We start from the raw sequence: 17075 nt of genomic DNA on the forward strand, positions 1-17075 counted from the left end.
TCAGATTTCTCCCCAACAACTCTTTCTTTCCTTCATTGGCCCTTAGTAATACCATCTTGAGCAATGTTTTCAAGATCATGATTAATTATTAAGTTAAGATCATGCACAATTTTGTATCGGAGAATAATTGTTCTGTACTTTGCATAGGCCTACTAATTCACATTGTTTTCACCAAGTAGGCCTATATTTAATTATGTTGTTTATTAAGTATACGACATGCAGTGATCAGATGCATTGAACTGTATTGGTCTGCATGTACATACAGTTTAATTCACATACAGTATGTATAGTTAAATAAATGGCATTTTACTCTATTCTGCTAGAATTGCCAACAAACAAAGTGATAACCACAATGTTGATCATCCTATTTCAGGTGTTAAAAGAAGGTTGAGTTACACAAAGACATCTGCTTGCATTCAGGTGGTCTGAATTTTGAGTGATGGTTTACACAACCAGTCCTGAGACAGCCTCTTTGCTGTACCGTAGCTACTGTGGCTACCTGAGCATTGTATTACACTTACTGTATCTGGGGAGCAGAGGCGCACCTGATCAATCCGGTCACATACAAACTGTAAAAAGCACAAAGATGAGAAGAATCAAAGAAGCTGTACGGTTCCCTTTTTTTTATTATTAAAGAGCCACAATAACAAGTCATGTCATAGCAGTCAAAAATCAGTCAGTTCAAATTTCTCTTGTAAAAATGACTCTTTAAATACATTAGAAAATAAAACTCGGAATAAAAATATAACTAAAAAAAGAGAGGACAAAAGAAAATAAAAAACTGAGAAAAAAAAACAAAGGAAACGTCTAAAAAGGTAGCGTTGTAGCCAGGTGAGCCATCAGAAAGACATGTGCTGCCCCCTGGTGGGGAACAGGCAGTGGCGCCTCTCGTCTTCAGCTCACCATGTCAGAGCCTCTCTGAGGCCCAATGCAACTCTAATACTCTTTGAGGTAAATCAGGAGGGATAAAGGAGAAAATAAAAACAAACAAAAATAAAATAAAAACAAAAACACTGTCCAGATGACAGGGCCCTTCACATAGTGTTTTGCACTATCAGGGCCATGCATGTCACTTATCGTTTCCTTGAAGTTTCATTTGAGATACTGTATTTATATACCTAAAAAACAAGCTCCAGGACGTTCCACTGGATAACAGGACAAGAAAGTAAAATAACCTTCACATTTGCATTACCCCTCCCCCCAAAAAAAACAAACAAAAAGAAAAAAAAGGGAGGAATGATGTCAATTACAGATAACAGGAACACCACATGCGCCTGCAGCTCAGGGTGTGAGACGAAACAGTGAGCCACTGGCTCAGTAAAGTACCAATACTAACATGGTGTAGAGGACTCGCAGCCATGTCCATTTGCAGACAAGTGGTGTAGATCAATTGGGGAAGGAGGGGCTCTGTTCTCATCATATTCTAAAATCATATTTTGAAAAACCCCAAAATACAGTTAACGGACTCGGAATGCAAGTCACAATCAGTCAGATTGAGAGTCCGGATTAGGGTTTGGGAATGGGAACAGAACATAAATTAGAGACAAGAGATAACACGATTCTGAGCACAGCCGTTTACCCCGTCTCATGACCTCAGGGAAAGAATGTGTGTTATGTGTGAGCGCGTGTGTGTGGTGGGGGGTGCGTGGGGGGGATTACACACGCTGACATAAACACACATGCAATAATACAAATGGCAGCACGTTTTGGCTGCACACCTTCACATGCAAAAAGAGCATGCCCAATCATTAATGACATAAGAGAAGAGAAAGAACAGAACAAAATGAAAAAAAAAAATGTTCACATTAAAAGTGCCATTGGTGTGTGTGTGTGTACACGCATGTGTCTGTGTGTAGGAGACCTGCTCACTAAAAAGGGACTTTGAGCTTATCCCGTGCGTGTGTGTGTGTTCAACAGATCCCATCATAAGCAGAATAAGGTGCATCTGCAGGTCAAGGACCGGTCGAGGAGGATGATGGACCAATGCGTCCAGCCTCCAGGGGGGAGAGGGCTGTGCGTCGGCCGCAGAGCCACAGAGAGGAAGCCATCTCTGCCCTCGCCACTCAGCACAACACACAGCAGGACTAGGGACTCATCACGTGGTGGAATAGGAGGGGGTGCTGACAGATTGTCTATACATTCTTTTTTTTCAAATCTTTGTTTAGATTAACAAGAAATAGTCAAGGCAAGAAAAAAAAAATCATATCAAATCTGCATTTTCGTTTTTTCATTTCTTTTTTTCTTGTGAAACCAAAATCCATGATATGAAATAATAGTAGTAATACTACCAGTAATAATATTAACAATAATAATAACAACAACAACAATAATAATAATAGCGCAACAGCGATGTTAGGGTTTCTATATAGAAACAGGACATCATGGGTCTGCATCAGTGCAGAGGAGGCTTTTTGCCCAACACAGATGGGCATGGCAGTGGAGGTGAGGAGGAGGAGGAGGAGGAGGAGGAGGAGGAGGGAACATTCAAACACCACCACATGAATGCCTACTTAAACATCCAGATACAGTATATGTGACTACACACAAGCGATCCACGCCAGCAGAAGTACAGCATCAAGGAAGGCATACAGAGAGAGGCTGGGAGAGAGAAAAAAAAGGAGTGAAAAGAAGAATATAGAGATGTAGAGGAAGAGAGGAAAGAGCAGAGAGAGAGAGAGAGAGAGAGAGAGAGAGAGAGAGAGAGAGAGAGAGAGAGAGAGAGAGAGAGAGAGAGAGAGAGAGAGAGAGAGAGAGAGAGAGAGAGAGAGAGAGAGTCATGTTCAGAATTCTAGAACATTCTGATTTGGATTGCAATGGATTGGCCAATATCTAGACAAGTCATACTGTACTTCATACGACCACGTTAGACAATGTCGAGATTGGCCCCGAGATGGGCAGTGTGTGTATGTGTGTTCATGTCGGGGGAGCAGTACAGGATGCTGGTGGTACAGGCGGTCATTGTCCATTTTGTTTTCTTCAATACAACAGCGACAGATTGAGATGTAAACGTTGGCTAGTTTCTTGATTGGAAACGGACATTGACTATGGTAGTAACTGTGAATGAACCTCAGTGTTGCATGTGTCCACAAACGGTTCTGACATCAACACGCTGTTGTATGTGGAAGGATGACGTCAATTACTAAGAGCAGTTCAAAGAAGTTCTAAGAAGTTTTTCCTTGTCTCCATCTGTATCCACTCCTTGTACTGTATGTATTGTACACGTGTAAAAAAAAACCCTGACAAAATGTATTCGGATAAAAGCACATGATTGAAGGGAATGAGTGTAAGATGTACACAACAATGGTGGGAGTGTGAGGGCCAATGTGTGGAGTGATTGTGACAGCAGAATATCAGCAAGAACTGGTCTGACAAAACACTTGTCAAGTGCAAAAACAACAACGACATCATAGAATACTACACTGGGAAAAAGAAGTATATATAAAAATAAAACCGCTAAAATGTATGGTAAAATCTACTACAAACAAAAACCCAAGTACAAAAAAGGGGCCATGGAATCAAAATAGTTCTCATGCGGTTCTGGAAATGGCTCTGCAAGCCTATGGGACCAGCTGAATTATATGCATTATTATGTAGGGCGATTTGTAATGAAGGTCAGTGGAATAGGTTTCCCCCAGTCGGAATGATACAGTGCATACAAAACACACACGCATGCACACACATGAATGAATACACACACACACACATGCACGCACAAGCCTGGCTTGCCTTCTGAAAGGAAAGACTTCTCAACATAAGAACAGTAAAATTATTGAAGAATGTCAACCGCTACAGAGAGAGTAAGACATCCAACATAGTGTGTGTGTGTGTTCTGATCTACCCTGTCAAACATACTGATGTGTGTGTGTGTTTGAGAGAGAGAGAGAGAGAGAGAGAGAGAGAGAGAGAGAGAGAGAGAGAGAGAGAGAGAGAGAGAGAGAGAGAGAGAGAGAGAGAGAGAGAGAGAGAGAGAGAGATGCAGACCACCTGAGCTAAAATGCAAAACCACATTCAAGTTCAACTTTTGTCTGAACCTCATATCTGTCTGTGCCGGAAGAGGGCGGCAGGCAACCAGGCCCGACCACTGCTTCAAAAGACAGATGTGTCATAGGTCCAAGCTGATCGTTGAACATACACACAATCTCTCACACATACATCTCAGCAGTCAGCCATGATCGAGAGAGAGAGAGAGAGAGAGAGAGAGAGAGAGAGAGAGAGAGAGAGAGAGAGAGAGAGAGAGAGAGAGAGAGAGAGAGAGAGAGAGAGAGAGAGAGAGAGAGAGTGTGTGTGTGTTGTACTCTGCCCTTCTCGACTTTACATCTGTCTGTCTGTGTCACCTGGTAAAACATGCCGTCTAATTCACAGCTAATTCACAGAAAGGAATAAAACACAAGAGTTTGGCCTTCAAGTATTAGTACCACGCTGGCAACGTCTCGCCAAAAGAAGTGAAGAGATCTGCATTTTGGCGTTCTTCCTCTTCTCCTCTTTTCTGTCTTGCTCTCCATCTCAAGTCTTTTTGCTTTTGGCGTCCATCAGACCAACACAGGATGCCATGGTGGTTGGAAGGGTTTCCAGGGAGAGGGGATGGAGTGGGGACGTAAACGCAGAATCTGATTGGTCAGTGAGACATTCAGGGGGTGGGGTGGGGTGTGTGTGTGTGTGTGTGTGTGTGTGTGTGGGGGGGTGGGGGGGGGGGGTGGTATGTGCTTGCTTTCACCGGGAGAGCAGCAACATGGGATTAACTAGGAGGGGTTGGAGGTGCTGGATGGTGATGGGGGTATAGGTGGACGAACATCTTGGAGGGTTTTATCCAGCTCCTCAGTTCAGCTTCTTGTGGTCGGGGGGACTGAAGTCCGTGCAGAAGCCGTTGGAGACAGGGGGCGTCGTGATGGGGGAGGTAGAGGGGCTCTGGCCGGGGCTGCGGGAAAACGCTCTCTTCTCGCCAAACAGGTACTCGTTGGCAAAGTCCGGGTGCAGCTCCACAAAGCTCTGGAATGATTCTGCCACAAGGGGGCACCAAAAACAAATGTAAGTCATCTGTAACTCTAGCTCATCGTCCTGTCTAACATTTCTTTACAAGTTCGTGTACGTCTTAAAGAATCGAGGATAGAGTCAGACATTCCAGGCTTGACCAAATTTAGTGAATAAGCTAGGAAGAAATACATGGCACTATTTCTCAGTTTGTCAGCCTTGGGAGATGGCAGACTTCAAATAGAGCCGATTTAACATTGTGATTATGCTTAATACATTTATTACAGCATGCCCCACAGGTTATTAGTTGATAACATATATTATGTCAAGAAAAATCAAAACTCTACATAGAATTCCTTGACAGGATATGTCTGCCTTTGCTCTTAATTATTGCCTTTCTGTGGCATTTCACAGACATGCAGGGTCTGGATGTAATAGCTCGGACAGTGAAGCCAGTGCATGTTTAGGTCCATTAAATGTTTGAAGTTACACAATCCTTGTATCAAAGAAACAATATTCTCTCTTCACAAACATGACAGTTTTACTACCGACACATTTTTTCATTGACTAGCAGAGAGTCGTGTTCCTCACCGAATGTGATTTTTCCTTTGCCGTGCGCGTCCACAGCTCGGAAGAGGGAGGCCACGGATAGATCAGCCACGCCCAGGGCCGTCTGCACGATACAGGCCAGCTCCCGCTCACCCAGGCTGCTCTCCACCTCCTCCACGTACATCTGTCCAACACACACGCACACACGCACGCACACGCGCACACACACACACACACACACACGCAATATCAGTATCTGACATACAACACAATAACATAACATAGGCTTCAATGATTACTGGGTCAATGACGCCTTTTTTTGGGCTCAGGTGTCAGGGGGTGCAACCACAGCTAATTCCCAGAAATTCATAATAATTGGCAATCAATGTGCTGCAATGAATATGTGATCCAAGATAATCTAAAAACAAAAACAAATCATTTAATACGATAGTGGCATTGCCTGTGCACCACCCCAACGTGCAAACGTCATTGACACTAAAAGAAATATAACACCTACACAGCCAGGCCCAAAAAAGTCTTATTAAAGCTACAGTATCCGTGCCTCTGTTTAGATAGGCTAATTAAGCAACTTTTCCCCTGTGGCGCACTCATCCCTTAAAATTCTCCCATTGTGACTGATTTAAATAAATGCACAAATCTGATCTTCATGATTTGCTTACAAACTGCCTACTCATATGTTTAAACAACAAATGAAGCAAACATTACAAAAAGAACTGACAACGAACGTCAGGGTAGGAGGCGTAGCCCACGTGAAAAGGAGAAGAGTGGAAGCTCGAGGAGGTTTAAAACGACAGCATCAGAGGAAGATTGGCGCGACTGTACCACTATTCTTATCATGACTGCACAAACACGCACGTCTTCGTCGTGGACAAAAGGGTTGTTGAATATGCTTCGAAATTAACACTTGCCTCAACGTCGGCTATTTTTTTCTCTTTCTGGGGAACGTTTTTAGGGCCTAAACTCAACTGAACTGGACAAACTGAACTACTACCGTTTGAGCCGCGCCGGCACTGCCTGCAGAGACAAACATTAACAATTACAAATTAATTATGAAGAATTAATATTTTTTTAATGTCCATTCGTCCATGGCTTGTCAATTTTGTCTCGTCTTGGTCTCCTTAACGAAAATCCTTTTTTATTCTCGCTATATTTTTATTTTCTGGTAGCAATTTTTGTGTCATCGTCACAGGAAAAAGGGGCGTTGACGAAATATTTTCATCATTGTCCTGGTTGACAAAAATAACACTTGTGGGCAGTGGTGGAATTGGCAGTCTTTGAATTGGAAGATTGCAGGTTCGACTCTCATACCATACATGGCTGAAGTGCACCTGAATAAGGCACCTAACCCCACATTGACCCAGTGACTATAACTAATACTAGGTAATCATTGTGAGTCGATTTGGATACAAGTTTCAGCTAAGTGTAGTGTAGTGTAATGTAATGTAGTGATGGGGACTCACCTTAAAGGCCAGCTTCATGGTGTCCAGTGTCTTGGTGGGTCTGCAGACCACCGACAGGGCAGTGACAAACTCTCGGATGTCCATAGTGCCATCCAAATGCTAACACACCCACACACACACAGTTATAACTTAATGTACATCAATACATAGGCATACTATGTATGTGTGTTCTGGGTGTAATCAATTTCTGTGCACCTAAGCATATGTCTGTCCATGAGCATTGGTAAATAATTAACTTATCCATTTCTGTGTGCACCTCAACTGTATGCGTGTGAACATAGCAAGCAGTGTGTACTGGACACGTGTGAACTGTGTGCACAAAAATGCATTCCAGTAGTGAATGTGCACGTGTGTGAGAGAGAGTGTGAATGAATGAGAGAGAGAGAGAGAGAGAGAGAGAGACAGAGAGAGAGAGAGATAAAGACAGAGAGAGAGTGAGAGAGAGAGAAAATGAAAGAGAGAGAGATAGAGAGAGAGAGAGAGAGAGTGAGAGACAGAGAAAAGGAAAGAGAGAGAGAGATAGAGAGAGAGAGAGAGAGAGAGAGAGAGAGAGAGAGAGAGAGGTGTGTATGTGTATATGTGTGCGTGTGTGTGTGTGCGTGTGTGTGTGTGTGTGTGTGTGTGTGTGTGAGAAAGGTGTTAGAGGGTTCAGTCCTGTGCTCACCTCATCAAAGAGGTCGAACATGTCTCGGAGCAGGTCTGAGACGGGAGCATCCAGGAAGCTGGCAAACTCCTCCAGCCCCACCCTCTTGAGCTCTCGAGCCCGCGTCCCATAGTCCTCCAGGGCACGGCCTGTCTTATCCAGCTTCAGCCTGCATCATGCACACACACACACACACACACACACACACACACACAATACATTAGAGTAGTAATACACACACACACACACACACACACACACACACACACAATACATTAGAGTAGTAATACACACACACACACACACACACACACACACACACACACACACACACACACACACACACACACACACACACACACACACACACACACACACACACACACACACACACACACACACACACACACACACACACACACACACTACATTAGAGTAGTAATACTAGAGATGTCCCGATCCAGGTTTTTGCACTTCCGATCCGATACAGATATTTTATTTCACTTCCGATCCGATTCCGATACCGGCCGATACCGATACCGGCCTATCGGAGTATTTAAGTTGAAAGTTATTTAGCCTACTTACTTTGTTGTCAGTCATGTTGAAAAGAGTTTTTACAACTAGCAAACTGAATTAGGTGAATTTGAGTAATACACAATGGTTTTCAATGAGAAACTGACCTGTTTTTTCAGATATTAATAAACACAAAATAGGAAAATGGATCGGAATTCTGGATCATGCCCTCCAGACCCTCCAGGTCTCGAGCCAGAAAATAGACGGAGCATTTATTGCTTCAATATCAACAGCAGCTCGCATTGAGGAGTCACAGGCCAGATAATAGACTATAGTGACTCTTTAGAGATGAACAGAAAACATTTTTGAAGTAATTTGTGGCTGGTGAGGACGGGCAGAATGATGGATAAAAGCGCATTTAGCACTTAGCTCCACCAGGGGGCTACAGAGCTACACACACGAGAACCAGGCTATTGAAGTGTCTGAGAAACAACTTGAGTGGTATTTTTAATGACATGCCATTTTAACTATATAAGATATGGTACAGTTGAAATTGCATAATCGATGTCGCGTGACTCTGTTGTTGTCTAAAACAACTGTCGCTTTTACTTCTTTTCATCTTCTGCACTACATTTAATGTCTTCAATTACGTGTCACTCTGGATTTTTTTTTTCCGAAGATCATGAAATAGACAAAAACAATCCTGAAATTATGGTTATGACTGTTCTACTTCAATTTCGAATATGTCCATATACACAATTAGATTACTAATAGTCAGTTGATTTTTTTGTATTCTTTCTGTGATCGACACTGAAAAGTGAAGTGAAAGCCCAACTGGGAAACTCCAACTCCCATTGTCGTTGTGAAACAGCACTCCACAGCACACATGTCCACACTGCACATAATGAAATTGCATTCATGCCTCACCCGTGCATGGGGGAAGACCCCAATGGCGCCCCCAAGGGAGCAGTGCGGCGGGACAGTACCATGCTCAGGGTATCTCAGTCATGGAGGAGGATGGGTGAGAGCACAGGTTAATTACTCCCCCCACCAATCTGGCGGGTTGGGAGTCAAACCGGCAACCTTTGGGCTACAAGTCTGACACCCTAACCGCTAACCCCTGATTAAGCAATATGACACGAGTGGGAGTGAGGTTGTTCTGGGACACCCTCACGGGTGTGATTCGCCGCAGGCACGAAGCCGCAGGCTGAGTGCCGTAGGTAATTACACCCGTGAGGGTGTCCCAGAACAACCTCACGACCACAAGTGTTATATTGCTTTTATACAATAGTTCCTTTGCTAACACAATTACTTCATTGAAATAAATGTTAAATTATTTTAATTACTTATTTGATTGTTTATTTGCTTGTTCCTCCGCTCCGTAAAAATAGTTCCAGTTATTGTCTTTGGTTGCTGCGCAACGCGCACCACGTTGGTTACGGTTACTTTGTATCTTTGGTCGCGGAGTGATTATTAGATGTGAAGAGTCATTCATAGAGTGTTGGAGGATACCCTCACTCCTAGTGACGTGTAGAACGCCTCTTGTCCAATCACAATTTGTGAAATAATTCGACCGGATCTAACTATTGTATAATTGCCCATAATGATCAGTGATGGGCAGAGTTTTCGGGCAAAAAAAGCTGATTGGAGCGTGTGTGTGTGTGTGTGTGTGTGTGTGTGTGTCCATACCCCATTCTCCTGACGAGGTGGGCAAACTCCAGCAGGCATGTTTCGGGGGGCAGGCGCAGTTGACCCTCAGCCATGGCCAGCTGGCAGTCCTCCAGAGTGTAGTCTGTGATGGGCACATCCAGAGCCCTGACAACACACACATTTTAATTTTAGTAATAGTTGTAACACAAACAGGCACCCACGCATGCACACGAAAGTTTTAGCTTTTAAAAATAGTTATAGGCAATAGGTATAACGATAATATAGTATAGTTAACACACACACACACACACAAACAGGTAGAACAGACACATACGGTACACATGTACTTGTGAGACTGATGGTCAGTCATTGACAGAGGGTGAAATGTGTGTTTTAAGTTCAGAGGGTTGTGTGTTAAGATTGAAAGGGCTTGTTACTGTGTGCCAGTGATGCGCGGGTCGATGAAAAAACAAGACGCAACCGGCCGCTTTTGTCCCTAGCCCGCCCGCTTGCCCTGACCTCAAGAAATATTTATCCAAAAATATTGACCCGACCCGCTTTTTAAAAAAAGTAGCCGTGCGTCTTATGAACACCATAGCGTCATTGGCAACGCACAACGGACCTTAGGCTATAAGACCACGTCAATAAAGGTCTCAGCATGGTTCACTTCCGAGGGGTCTGGATACATGTCACATAGGCTATGCACAGACAATGCTGAGCTGCAGGTCTAAGGTTGAAAAGGACCGGCTATGAAAAAACCCATAGTGGCAATGTAGCCTACACTTCGTTTGGTTTGGTAGACTACTCCTCTGCTCTGTCCTTTTCCTGAACTGGTTTCGCTTTTTCCTATCCTGAAGTTGAGGGACAGGGTGCCAAGGCCACTCCCTCCTTCACCACGAGACCAAGTGGTTCATTTGTTAAATTAGCATGGGGGAATAGCCATCATGGGTAAATGGTATAGCACAGCCTACATAGGCAACAACATTAACCGGGGATAAATAATTGGCAGAACTCCTTAGGCTTCGATTCTGTGCGGACCCAAGACCAATCCAATAATGTCACGAGAGCATACTATTGTGTTATTTTTGAGGGTTCTATTCTGACGGACAGCCATGCCAGTGCGTGCTATTACCGTGACAAACTGCAGTCATTTGAGTCAATCAAATTTTAAATTAATTTCTGGCACCGCATCTCACTTGCTTTGCTGAATCTGACCAGCACACTGCGCGAGAGGCGCGGCGCCGATGAGCAGAGAAGATTAGAATCGTCTCGCAAGTGAATGGATGCAGCGGCTGAGTTCCAACCAAGAACCACTTGCCGAATGAACAGCGAGAAATGCGTGTAGCTCTTTCAGAAAAACATTTCCTAACCCATGCACCTCGAAGGCTATGCTCCGAAAACATGGCATTTACATCGCGCAACTATGAAGAAAAGTTTTGAAACATATCACACAAGCAGCCAGATAGGACAGCCATAACTAACAGCCAAATCGCGTGTCAGTTGACTGACACTAAACTGGATGAAGGAGAATCTCCGCCAGCAAACAAACGTTTCTTAAACCGTGGGGTTTGAGGCGAGAGTCAATTACAGTGTTTTCGCAAGACTATGATAGTTGGGAACTTGGGAATTGCAAGCTAGCTTGCATTAGGTATGAGTTTCGCTCAGCTTCGTGAGCTACACTGAAGATCGACAGATAATATGGTCTCATCTGCGCACCATCTCCGCTTCCCTTTCCCGTGCACGCGTGTGTGTGTGACTTGGTTAGGGAGAGAGATGGAAAGTCCTCCAACAATGACAATAGTAGCTAGCTAGTATGGCTAATAAACACCGCCCCATTATTTCGTTTGGGCACTCCAATAACTTCAGGAGTCGCTGTGAAGGTGCCCGTGACCTTCTTCCACTGTTGGCTAAATTACTCAAATGAGCACTGCATTCAAAAGGAATACTAATTTGGACATTATATAGGCTATAGTAGCCTATTCTATTTCGACAATGTAGGCATAGTCACAGGAATCCCTAGCTGTGGAGGAAATTAATCTGTACACTAGTTGGGGAACAGACGGAGCCAGCAGTCAAGTGGATTGCCTCGTATCCGTGGTACGACACAGGAAATGACAACAAACTCTGTAAGCAACACAGGAGCGCGAAACAATTACAATTGTATAAGAAAATATGTAGGCTGTATGTATTACTGCACTGTGTAGAGAGCACCCTCTGCTAAATGCACTCTCAATGGTTGCACCTGCTGCACCTTGCGCGCAGAGGATTCGGCCGATGCAGGAGCCTCATTATGTCTCCTGCAGAGCTTGTGGCACCATCTAGTTATTCAGTCAAATAAACTTGCTCTATTTATGAAGAAAAATGTGTATACTTGACTATAGCCTATAGGCTATACCCTACTATAACATTCGGCATCATTTCATGGTCCAGACCAACCGCAACGGACCCGAATATCATAAAAAATATTATTTCATAACCCGTGCCTGCGGTCAACCGCGGTTAACTGCAAGCGCCCGCTGACTTCGGGTCAGCCCGCGCATCACTGCTGTGTGCATGGCTCTTACTTGGCCATGATCCGCCGCACATTCTGGGCAAAGAGTGCTGGGTTCTTCTTTTCCTCCTCTGATGGTGTGTACGTAGGGAGGTACTGTAGAAAGAGACACACACTTTTTATTAAAATATATATATATATTGCTTGACCTACGCACTTCACATGATGGACATCTATCCTTTTTATTTCAAACATGTACATGACATATCAACTAATGACAAAAATGTAGCCATCTGTGTTGACTAACCTCTATGACGAAGTCATTGTGAAGCTGGCACAGAGTGAGCCACAGGATCTTAAAGCTGAAGAAAACACACACATTGACACATTAGCTCATGACAGCCATTTCTTCTTCTTTTGCAGTCCCCCCCCCAGCGTGGACTGCTCCAGACAGGAAGCTAGGACCCTGCACACCCCCCTCCCCCAAACACGCACGCACACACGCGCGCGCACACATACACACACAAGCACTGTGGAACTGCACCTTCACCTGCACAAGAACTGTCTGGGGCCCTGCAACATCCAACACGCACACAATACATCCCTGTTACTGCTGCCCCTCATGGAAAAGACCACACAAATGCACACGCACACACACACTGGCGCACATACACTCGCACACCTACATACAGCACAACACACCCCAACACAAAACCCACATACAGCACAACACAGCACAACACAAAACGCACATACACACACACACACACACACACACACACACACACACACACACACACACACACACACAACACAACACACATAGACACTAGGGTGCATCAAACGCCCCAACGTTGTTGCTCCTATTCTTTGGAACAATCTGCCGGACCACATCCAGAATGCCCCTTCACTGGCCATGTTTAAACAACACCTTAAGACTCATCTCTTCCTGGAGGGCTATGGCTGCTAGTTCCACAAGCACATTCACTTACATACACTCACACACACTCACGCACTGATGCGCACACACGCACATTTTCCTACACGATACCTTGTTAAGCGACCTTGGGTGTTTGAAAGTTTTGAAACGAAAGTATTATTATCATTATCATTATTATTATTATTATTATTATTATTGAAAATCCTGCTCTGCTTTTGCAAAATTGTTTTAACATAATATCCTTGTAAAATTGTGTGTGGCACAATATGCTTAAAATTTTGAATGGTAGGATGGACGATTTGAGCAAAATCCTTGTAAAGTGTGTTTTTACACCATTTTCGTCAAAACTAGTAAAAAGAATAATTTGGAAGAATGCTCTAGTTCCCTTTCCCCTTTCCCAGATTTGAATTTCCGTGTTTGAACACTCATGTATCCATTATCCATGTATCCATTCTTCCAAATGACTGTCCTTACTGTTTTCGATCAAAACAGTCTCAAAATAATGCGCCGATTTGGCTAAAAATGTCTATTCACTACCATTCGAAATTTCAAGCCTATTGTTCCACCCTTTGACATCAATCAAATTTGCTATTTATTTACAAGGGAGTTATGATAGTGCAAAGGAACAATACTGCAAGAGCAGAGTGGGATATTGCAAAGTTTTCATTTTCGAGGGGCGCTTGATGCACCCTAATACACAAACAACACACACACACACAACCATGTGACTGCACCTTACCTGCACTCCCAGATCTCCACACCAAGAGCTGCTTGCACTATGTGACTTTGCACCTTCAAAAATATGCTGCTAAAATGCTGCTACTTGACCACTGGACTACAATAGACTATGTTGGACTGCACTGTGTGTAGTACAGCATAGCCTTGGCTATTTTTGTATTTGCTATTATTATTATTATTAGTAGTAGTTGTAGTAGTAATACTAGTATTATTAGTAGTATTGTAGGTATTTGTGTGTTGCATAGAAAGCTGTGTGTGCGGATTTGAGCATGAGCGTGTGACATTAAAAGTGTGTGTAAAGTAAACTGCTTTTGAAAAACCTGTGAATGACTGCTGCTTAAAAGGACACATAAATCCTCAGTGGATGTCTTGCTACATTATGTCATTAAATGATGAAATAAGTATGTAATGTAATAATGTATTTCAAGACACACAAACTCATATGTTCCGGCAACGGAAAATCAGGTAGGCTACAGATGTGGGTAGGGGGCCCAAAATTTAAATCTTTCATGGGGCCCAACATTTATGGCAGTGCCCCTGTATACACTTACTGTACCTAGAGATGTACACCTCGATGAAACACAAAGGAAATTATGTGAGAAGCTTTTTTTCCATTTGTCACGCACAGACACTCAAACACAAACAAACCGGAGAATAATCCACATTAATTTATCCACATTAGAGGATGAATAAAAATCACACACGCATATACACAGATTTACATGTGCAACATCCTTCTCACACATGCTCTCACCAACACCCACACCTTCTCTGAGTAACTCTCAGTTCATTGATGTAGTTCATTTTGCGGCCATCTGGCCATTAATCTAATCTCATGTAGGTGACAAACCAGAGAGAGAGAGAGAGAGAGAGAGAGAGAGAGAGAGAGAGAGAGAGAGAGAGAGAGAGAGAGAGAGAGAGAGAGAGATTATGCGCAGTGGCGGAACAATTGCACATTGGGCCCCAGGGCAAAACACTGGCAGGGCCCCCAATACAGCCTGCCATGGTCATAATAGGGCCCCCACCCCCAATACACAGCAGGACCCTGGGCCCGGGAAAAAAGTCCTGCTTGCCCTCCAATAGCTCTGCCCCTGCTTGTGTGTGTGCGTGAGACAGAGAGGTAATAGACAAGAGGTCAAGTAAGGAGAGGAGAGTGGGTGGTGCATGCGAGAGGTGTTAAAAGGCTCATGCCAGGTGAGGAGAGAGATAGAGAGACGGAGGTGTTAAAAAGTTCATTGAAGGCGAGGAGAAAAAGCGAAAGGCTGTGGAAGAATGGAGGTCAAAGCAGGAGAGACAGAAGACTAGAGAGACAAGAATAAAGTGGGAGGAGAGGAGGAAGAGTACTTACGCTCCTGGTCCCTGCCATGTCCATGTTATCGAATCCTGTGAGAGGCAAAGCACATGTCAGCATTTTTTCATGACACAGGTGAACAAATATATAAGTCCTGTGACACCAGCTTATTGTGTCATCTCCTAAAGAATAGAAGGGGCATTCACTAATCCTTTTCTCAGGGTGTTTGCTAAACAGTTTGCTGAAATAGTTATGACACCAAGATATTTGTACATCTCTACTCAAAGGTGAAGAGTGACTACTGACCTTTCCATTGGGGTAATAACTAACTCAGTAAGGGAATTCTTTCCAAACCAGTTTTTCTTGGGGTGTCTACTCACCAGTTTGTTGGGGTATCTGATGACCACTGGCTGGACAGGCACTGCTGGGATGAATGCTCCTGTGAAGGAAAAATGAGAGTGTATTGAAACCCAAACAAACATGGATGAAATCAACAAACCATTGGAAAGCCTCTGTGGGTCTATCCAAATGTTACTGCACATTTTCACGACTTAACCTAATTTTAATACATTATTATTTCAACTATGTGTTAGTTATCTTTTAATCTGTAGTATGCCTCTCAGTTGCATCGTGACAGAGGCACGTCCTCAGGGCACTACAATTATGTAAATAAAGGTTCCGAAAAAAAAAATCCCGGAGCACCTTCTATTTCTACTTTTATTGTCTGACCATGTTCTGTAAGCTTTTTTTCCGTATGTTGTGTCACCTAAGCTTTGTACCGTATTTGTTTATTTAAATTAAAAAAACGTAAATCACAAAAAAACTCTTCTTGAACCGTTACCATGTGGTGTGTGTGTGTGTGTGTGTGTGTGTGTGTGTGTGTGTGTGTGTGTGTGTGTGTGTGTGTGTGTGTGTGTGTGTGGGTAAATTATTATGATACACATACTCTGCAAACTAACCTGGCTTGAAGGTGATGAGGCAGGACCTATTGGTACATGTTCCCTCTGGAAAGATCATTATCTAGAGGGAAAACACAAACCAACATGTGGACATGTAAGAGGCATTAACGTGGCACCATAACGTGAAACCAACAACTTTGCTAATGTGATACAAGACACTTGTATATAGAATCTAGTTGAGCATGCTGAGCACAGCAAGAGAAACAATGGCACTAGAAGGAATTGACTTTTTTATTGACAAGCTGGTGACAAAAGCGTTTTGGGCAATTTGGACAGATGGTAGTTGAAATTCAGCAAATATTGTGGTAAGGAGCTATGCCGCAGACACCAATTGGAATACTTGCATTCTTCTTGTAAGCACTCTACAATAACTCTTTTGTTGCTCAAGTCATAGCTGCTCTAAAATAGTCCAGCAACTCTTTCTGATCTTCATGTAGCCTTTTTGTCAATTTTTGACCACTTGCGGCAAAAGTGATGCCCCTCCATGGAACCTAAAAAAATGGACTTAATAAAGGTCTCTCCATTGACTCAAAATTAAAGTGCAAAGATGGAAGGACAGTGTACTCTCAAACGGCAGGTGCTGATTGGCTCTCCGTACCTGAGGCCACTCTCCCCCAGACTGGGCCCGCCGTTTGATCTCCTCCACAGTCTTCCTGCGGGAGTCCTGATCCGAGCGCGACACGAAGACCGGGCGAATGAACTTGATCAGGGCTGAGCAGAACACACACAAACAAACACAGACTCAAAATTGGTTCATTAGGCCATGGCTGTGGCTGTGGCTCAAACAGTCAGGCCATCGACTGTTGCACTGGGGACCCAGGTTCGATTCCGGCCCGAGGTAATTTCCGGATC

The 17075-nt window shown here is 43.7% G+C and overlaps 1 protein-coding gene across 1 annotated transcript in view; it reads right to left on the reverse strand.

Annotated features, from left to right (window-relative positions):
• Positions 1–4699: 4699 nt before the first annotated feature.
• LOC134448676 (lysophosphatidylcholine acyltransferase 1) overlaps positions 4700–17075 on the reverse strand; it is a 28739-nt gene continuing 16363 nt past the window's right edge. The window contains exons 4-14 of the mRNA XM_063198340.1: positions 16822–16934; positions 16224–16284; positions 15645–15703; positions 15322–15356; positions 12603–12657; positions 12369–12451; positions 9844–9969; positions 7663–7810; positions 6999–7097; positions 5560–5701; positions 4700–4997 (exon numbers count right to left, since the gene is read on the reverse strand). Coding sequence (XP_063054410.1) covers positions 4816–4997; positions 5560–5701; positions 6999–7097; positions 7663–7810; positions 9844–9969; positions 12369–12451; positions 12603–12657; positions 15322–15356; positions 15645–15703; positions 16224–16284; positions 16822–16934 — 1103 coding nt within the window. The 3' untranslated portion in view covers positions 4700–4815. The remainder of the gene's footprint in view (positions 4998–5559; positions 5702–6998; positions 7098–7662; positions 7811–9843; positions 9970–12368; positions 12452–12602; positions 12658–15321; positions 15357–15644; positions 15704–16223; positions 16285–16821; positions 16935–17075) is intronic.

Source organism: Engraulis encrasicolus, chromosome 5 (genome assembly GCF_034702125.1).
Source record: "Engraulis encrasicolus isolate BLACKSEA-1 chromosome 5, IST_EnEncr_1.0, whole genome shotgun sequence".
In the NCBI taxonomy this organism is placed as follows: domain Eukaryota; kingdom Metazoa; phylum Chordata; class Actinopteri; order Clupeiformes; family Engraulidae; genus Engraulis; species Engraulis encrasicolus.